This window comes from Austrofundulus limnaeus, unplaced genomic scaffold (genome assembly GCF_001266775.1).
Source record: "Austrofundulus limnaeus strain Quisiro unplaced genomic scaffold, Austrofundulus_limnaeus-1.0 Scaffold2088, whole genome shotgun sequence".
Taxonomy (NCBI): Eukaryota; Metazoa; Chordata; class Actinopteri; order Cyprinodontiformes; family Rivulidae; genus Austrofundulus; species Austrofundulus limnaeus.
The window spans coordinates 5,504-13,408 of NW_013954490.1; the positions used below are offsets into that span (position 1 = coordinate 5,504).

Sequence of the window (7,905 nt, forward strand, 5' to 3'; positions counted from 1 at the left end):
AAAAATTTAAAAAATATAAAGGCTAATATACAATAATTAAGCAAATATGAGTAAATTCTGGCATCTAAATCAATAAAAGTGACACTGCAGTTTATTTACTGAACATTTTATATAATATAAAGCTCTGCTCATATTTGTGCAATGTAATAATCACTTTATTTATAATTGCATTACTGTCAAATTTAATGTTTTTCTCTATTAACCAGTCAAATATCTAAATCTCACAGGTTTAGAGAAGTAATCTGATCTCCTCCTAGTCTTAAAAAMCCCCTAAAACTTCTGCCCACCTTCATTTTTTTTTACCCCATGCCTCTAACTTATCCCCATCTGCACCTCTCTCTGTATCTGTTTTGGTTGTTCTCTATGAATGTGTGTATATAAACTGTGCGTTGTCCCAGTAACAAGACCTCCACCACAAAAACATGCTCTAAATCTAACGTGGCATCTTAGAGGAGGGGGGGTGCGCGGTGTGACTGTCCCACCTATTTCTGTTGCAGCGGAGGCACACGTGTGCAGTAAACTTAAAAAAAGAAGAAAAAAAAAGTCATAAGGCCCGGCCGGCTGTCATTTATAGAATCTTAGATGTAATCCTCTAATTAACACATCTGCTATTCTGAGCCTTGTTACCCTGCTGAGGGCCGGACGAGGAAGACGAGGGGGGGATGAGGAAGATGTTCGCTGCAGGACTTGAGTCGAAGCTTTAAAAAGTAGATGTTTGTTTTATTGCCTTCYGCCGCTGTGGGAGTTAAAACTGTTTTTTATAGACCGAGAAGCACCAAAGGGAGGTGGGATCTGATAAAACCGGGTGTTTTAAAGTGTCTTTGTTCACCATCATGAAGCGTCACTCCGGCTTGTGTCTGCAGACAGAGAAAATATGCATGTGTCTCACAAAGGTGTGTATGTGTGGTTTATAATCTGACGCTCCCATATCTGCGTTTGCCACAAAGCTCATCAAATCAATGCGACCCATTTCCCCTGTGTACATCTCCTTTGTTGGACGGTGGGGTGACGTAAGGCTGTGTTCTCAGTCGTGTGTGATCATCTGTAGGGGTGTCCACAGTGATGAGATGAGGTCAGTCAGCGTGCAGCTGGCCTCCCCACTAGACATCTTGTATATACTTAATTGTCTTCCTTTGGATCTGGGCAGTGACTTAATGGGCCTGCGGTCCATCTGACCTGGTTTGAATGTAATCAGTGCGCCCAAACAGATAGAAAGGAGGGGTAGTTGACTGGCTTTTTTTGTGTTTTTTTATGAGTTTGGTGCAAAAGATTGATTTTTTTAAGGGTTTGTGCAAAGTGGTGTTTAGGAAATTGATGACTTCTACAGTTGGGAAAAGTAAAAGTGATTAAAGTTCCATCTGAGGACCCAGTGTGCAGGCGTTCCCGTCAGTAGCTCTCTTGTGACTTGTGATCTAAATTGTTATCATTCCGTAGAAAAGAACCGGGAGAACAATGGAGAACGGCTGAATACCAGAAACCTGTTTGGGCTCCTCATCACCTCTCTCCCTGGTTTTCATCATCTGGCTTCCTTTTGCTTTTGCCAAGCTTCGCTCACTGTTGCGTCCGAAAATGAGAACAAATTGGAACATTAGACGATCCAGCAACGCGAGAAACRTTTATGAAGTTGCACACATTACATCACCTTTGGCGGAACATCGTCTGTAAACACACAAAAGTCTTAAACCTTTTAAAGTTCTGTGTGAACCTGCATCATCGAGGTAAAAACAAGAAAAAAAGCTTAATTTGAGAGTAAATGTCTTGATTATTTTGCACAAAAGCTGCCATGTTTTAAATCAAATGAATGAAAGCATCATCAACAAACATGTTTACGTGAGATCTGACTTCACTGTGTCGCACTCAATCAGCTCTTTACTGTGATTGGACGACACAGACGTCATAAAGTGTTTTTACTGCACTAAAGCTTGTCAGCTTCATCTTTGCTTCCATTCTGCCCAGATAGACTGCTTCATAGCTGGGCCCCTGAGGTGGCTGCATACTTGCTGGATGAGTAAGGAATGTGGTTACGTGCCTTAGATATTAGCTATGACGGGAGCGCTGGCTCCACGAGAGAGGGAGGCAGCAGAGGAGGAAGAAGAGAGGAGAAGGAGGAGGGCGGGATGTCGGCTAGAGTCTGAGCTCACGGCAAGTGAGCTCATTCAACCTCAGAGCTCGAAGAGGGAGTGTGGCTCCGTCATCCTTCTCACAGCGGCAGTCCGAGGAGGAGGGAGAGGGAGGAGCGCGAGCCGGCGCCGCGGCGAATCAGAGGCGAGGAGAGTGGAGCAGAACAACAATAGTGGGCTGCTCTTCTGGCTCTGGACTCAGAGACAGAGGGAGCGCTCAGAGATACACACAGACGCTGTGTAAAGCAGCTGCAGGCGGATCACAGCTGCTGTTTACATCCAGACGTTACAGGCTACTCTTTMTTTTTTTGTGTGTTTTTCTTTTTCCTGTGCTCTCTCTGAACCACTCTTCAGAAAACCACAAAATTCTTAAATATTGACTTTGGAGCATTCAAGGAATTTTTGTGGGTTAATTCCCGGGACTTTTGCCATATGTTGACTTGAGGACATTTTGGACTTTTTTTTGCTCTGAGTGAAAAGTGAAGCAATCATTGGAGCAGCATCATTTTTGACTCTTGTCACCCCTTCCAGGAAGAACATTTCTGTTTGTTTGTTCTGATATTTTTTMTTCTTTCTTTGGCGCGGGGTCGTTCCATCCCTGAAGAAAGAGGYGCCGGAACATTTTTTTGCATCTGCGTGAAAGCAGAGTTTGTATTAGGAGGTGGGGGGTGATGCCTTTGGATGTGGTGATTGCCCCAGCCGAGGACTGCTTTTGGCCGGACCTGCAGGACACAGACATGAGGCTGAAGATCAGGGTCCGCAGGATGAAGCAGGGAAGAGAGCTCAGAGGTGTGTATCCACCTGGAGAGCAGAGACGTGTGTGTTTGTGCAAGAACTAAAACCAGAACGTCCTACTTTTGCAAGCAACAGATAGAGGATAAATGTCTGTGTGCATGCTAAAGATTCTGATTGCATAGAAATGCATTTCTGGGTTGCAAACTTAGCAAAACGCTMCTGCTTGAATGCTGATTAGCAAAGGTAAAGATGCACTGCAGAGGACTACAAAAGGCACTGTGGGCTCTCAGGTATTCCAGTCCATGCATACTAAGAAAAGCCGGTGTGAGGAGAATTTGAAGGATAATTCCCAGATTCATAACAAATTTACTCTTACAGAAAGCAAAAACGGAGTCAAACCTAATTGTTCCCTGTGTCCTCTCAGTTAACGTGTTCAGAGGGAAAGAATAGGATAAAATGAGGGCATCAGAGGAATGACATCATGAAGATGAGACGCAACGAGGAGGAAAGAGTGGAGAGAAAATAGCTTCAGGGGAAAGATTGAGAGCCCTGACCCGCAGTATGACATAGAGCTCATATTCTCTCAGCTTGTGGTCATTGAGATGTTAAGCTGGTACAAAGGCTCTTTCTCAATCTCCTGCTCTGCTCTGGGCTTTTTTTTTTTTACACTCAACGTCCCCCTCTGCAGAACGGTGTCTTGTGGAGATTATGTTATCAATGTGTGTGCAGGGTGCACTGCAGGTGTTTATCATAACATTTCCCACTGAGCGATGAGGTAATGCAGAGGAAAGGCTTTAAAAAATATWTWTTTTTTAAAAAGACGTGCACATTTAGCTATTTGAGGAACAGGTTAAATTCTCTTTAGGTCACGTCGGCGCTGTGGTTCAAAGCTGCAAAGTTGGCAGCTCAGTGCACCTGACACTCTTTACAGTTCGTGCACATGTGGACGCTCGGTTTAGCCACAGCCAGCAGAGAAAATGAGGGGAGGGAGAAAAAAAATCACACGTTTGACATCATGGGATAAATATAGAAGCGTGTCACAGGAGCAGAATGACGCTAACACGCCGCTGTGAGAATCAATTATAAATGCAAACTAAAATATAGGCGAGTTTATGAGCTTTTATTGCTGTGGCACAACCCTGCTGAAGCAGCAGTTGATGACATAGTCCCGCCATCTGAGATACAGCAACAATAACCAGTTTTACCATCGGCGAGTGTGACAGCATGTTTATCATACCCCGTCATAAAGCTGACAGCACGCACGGAAAACAATGACCTCATCTCACTGTTTTACTGACCGAATCTAAAAAAGAAAAGGGGGGGAACACTATTGCATTGCTGCAGCAAGGCCTTTGTGGAGCTGAGAGGGACATGTGTGCAATGATGTCATGTTGGGAGGCTGAGGGGGCTCACATTGAGATGCTAATGTCCCCTCACAGTGGAGGGGACAGCTGGAGGGGCACAGAGAGATGGCGTCATGTCTCCCTAGATGTGTACAACAGAGGAAAGCGACAGGAGGGGTGGTGGGGGGGGGGCAGTCATTCAGGCAAATCAATGTCCACCGGCCCCCTCTTCTTCATTAAAGGTAAAGAAGGCAACTGAAAGCTACACAGAGGCTGAAGCACCCTCTCTGGGGAGGGGTGGGTGAGTCGGTATTGACAAGGCAGTCAATTGTAGCAGCTGCAGTGATGTAACAGCATTGCTCCTATTAAATGTAACGCCTAGGCAGGTGCTTTATCAATCTTTATCTGCGGGTTTTCCTCCCGTCATTAAACTTTAAAAGCTTCCTGCTGCATAACGGATCAGAAAATCCTGCTTTTCCTTTCAATGGCCTGTCCTAGACAGTTAAAGAKGAGGTGTAGAGACATTATTAAATAAAAACATTTCTATAGGATGTAATATTCGTTCTTATGAAGTCCTGGTCAAGATGGCGGAGCAGGTCTGTAACAAAAATTAGCTTTATGTTTTAAGTTCCACCAAAAAAATAAATTAAAAAAGCTGTTTTCAAAGTTTAGAAAGAGGACTCAGTGCTCGTGAACAAAGAAGGCCTGAATTCTACATTTTGGCAGAGCAGGAGAGGAAAATAATCAGTTGCATAAATGATGAAGTGGGCAGAGAGGAACGGAAAATAGATGCCGATGGCGACACAGTGCCCTTTTTCCTGGTTATGTACTTTCCTTCTGCCTGGAATTTTTTTATTTATTTATTTTTTACAGTGTGTTTTCAGAACTGGGTTAGTTAGTCATATCCTGTTCAAGCATACTTTCATAGCCTCAGCTTGTGACTTTTTACCTTCGAATTGTTATTTTTTGTTCCAAAAAGAACACTTTTGTTTTCTTTTACTTTAATTTTTTTCTTTTCTTTTTTTTTTCTTTTCTTTTCTTTTTTTGTCTTCCTCTGTAAACTCTGCAGCAGATTGCATTTTTTGCGTTGACATGGAGGTGAACTCATCTCCCTGGTTGTTTGACTTTCTGATGTCATCCTGGTGGACAGGCGGGCTCCTGTGTGTCACGGGGTATTTTCTGTGACTTCAGCATGAGTGTTCAGTTTGTTTAGATTGGAATGGACGCATGTGTCATCGCTGTTAGGATGTGTGTCTGGGCTTTTTGGTGCTCGCTGTTGGGTATTCACATGTTCAGATGACCCACCCCCCACCCCTCCTGACAATGCTGAGGGAGACAAGTTGAGCCAATTGTCATCAACATCACCGCACTTTCTTGTTGCCAAGGCAGCTTAGAGCAGAGTGAGTTTAGGTGACAAGGGGCCAATAACACGCTATCTTTTCTATGACTAATGTCCATTAGTGCTGGCCGTCTGAGGCTTTGATTACAGGAAGGTGTTTGTAATTGTGTTGATGTAATGTCGCTGCAATAAAAGAGCCGTTGAGAAAGGGAAGTAAACACTTTTAATTCTGCTCCTTATCTCAGACTTCAATCTTCCTCCGTGCCTGTAACTCTTTACTCATCCCCTCCATCACACTTTCCAYCCTTTAAATGTTTATCCAACCCAACATGGGATCTGCTGCTGCCCTTATCAGAGCCGGCTTTTGGCATAGGCGAACTAGGCGGTTGCCTAGAGTGCCATCTCCTGGAGGGGGTGCCAAACTGCAGAAGGAAAAAAAAGTAATTATTTGTAATCCCTGGTTGTAACTCTGCTCAGCGCCCCTTTCAATTACCTTTGTCCAAAAAAACTATAATGAAGTATTACAGAAAAAATAAACTATACCCATAAAACATTTTCTCCCCATCCCCAATGCAGCAATCGCCCYCACCCTCTCTCTCATTTGATTGATGTTRCACTGCAAAGGAGAGCGGAAAAAGTTCAAAACTTATTTCTACTGGCAGAACAGGTTGGAAGATGGCTATTTAATGTTATTTATTGTTTTTAAATCATCCTACAGGCTCTGACATGTTAGACAAATTTGAAAATGAGGTTTTGAAAAAATCTGTAAGACTTGAAAAAAATCAGTGAGATTGCCCTATGTGTCCGTATACCTGCAAAATGGCGTAAAATCCTTATAACTTACAGACAATTCATACAAGTTGACATGTATGTTGTTATTTGCTTTCTGGGAAAGCAAATAAATCTAAGTTTACCATAGTAACTTTCACTGTCAAACTTTTTTAGGCGTTTTTAGGTATTTAAATTGGGGTGGGTGGGACATTGTTCGGGGGTGGGGGGGTGCACTGCAACTCGCCTAGGGCACCAAAATGGCTAGAGCCAGCACTGGCCTTTATTAATCTAGGATGTAAAAGGGGTCCTCTTCATGTTTTCACTCCTCCTTTCTGCATGCAAACATACTTTCTCTTCAGCGACGGCCTCTCGTGCTGTGGAACATCCTGTCTTGCGTGCTTCTAACAACTTTTTCTAACAATGTCTTTACATAAAGGAGGAAATAGTTGGCGTGTGACGAGAGGCTTTTCCTGTAAACTCAACTGCCTTCAGGAATGTAGCTCTTCCTCTGGCAGACACCATATATATAACATGTATTATGTTTTTTTTTTAACAAAATCATGCCTGGAAGCAAGAAAAAATCCTTTAGAGGGCGCTTTTTTCTCTGGTTTATCAATTAGTGATGGTGTAGCGCTGCGCTTTGACCAACAGTGACGAGTGGAAGTGTAGAGTGACCTACAGTTTGTTTAGGAAACACTGGAAAGGTTAGATCACAAATTCACGCTGCCACCGGAGCACTCCCTCCGTTTTTGCATTGAGGTTTTTCTCTGAAGTTATTTGATTACACTTTCTGCAGCCACCCTCCTCTCCACACACCCCACTCCCCTCCCCGTGTGAAGCGCTGATGTCATCGCTCCGTCGGCTGCCATTAATAGCTGGAAATAGACGGGCCTTCTTCTCTCTCTGCTCTTAAAGGAACAGGGCGCCCCTGAGTAACTCCGGCGCACGGTGATTTTACTGTGCAGGAGCTCCAAAAGCCTTACCTTCTGTTTTATCTGCGCTCTTACACAATCTCTTATTTGKTTAATTATTTACCCAGGAGGGCAGATGATGGATAAAAGATGCTGAAATTGTTTGCAGTGTGAAATTTCAGTCTTGGGCCAATTATTGCGACATAATTTGTGCAGCCTGTGTTGCAAAAGTGCCCTGCTTGCACAGTGCTGCRTGTGCTACTTTTGAACAGTGATGTCATGTCTCACTCTCACTTTTTATGTGTGTGTGTGTTCTGTTACACACACTATGCCCCAGATTGGGTCAGGCAGGGCTGAACCTAGTTTAGGTTCTAATCTTCTTTCTGGGGCTCAGCATTTCCTTGAAGCACACCCTTCTCCTTTCAACACTCCTCAGAGCGGTCATTACACTCCGTAACACACACACACACACACACACACACACAGACCTCATCCCTAAATCCTTGCACTCTTCTCTACCCTATACTTATACAACCGCATTACTGCAGAGTAATGATGAATGTATGTGTGCAATAGGTGGGGATACAATTAAAGTCAGCGAGACATGAAGCATATGTTTTACGCAAAATGTCTTTGTGTTAATGTGTGTGTGTGTGTGTGTGTGTGTGTGTGTGTGTGTGTGTGTG

General features: G+C 43.7%; 1 protein-coding gene across 1 annotated transcript; it reads left to right on the forward strand.

Annotated features, from left to right (window-relative positions):
• Positions 1–331: 331 nt before the first annotated feature.
• Positions 332–2,909, forward strand: LOC106537018 (dual specificity protein phosphatase 8; the record flags this gene model as incomplete). The annotated part of the gene is given in 1 exon segment (XM_014034382.1): positions 332–2,909. A coding segment is annotated over 1 exon segment (118 nt), but the record flags the coding sequence as incomplete, so codon positions are not given.
• Positions 2,910–7,905: the final 4,996 nt, after the last annotated feature.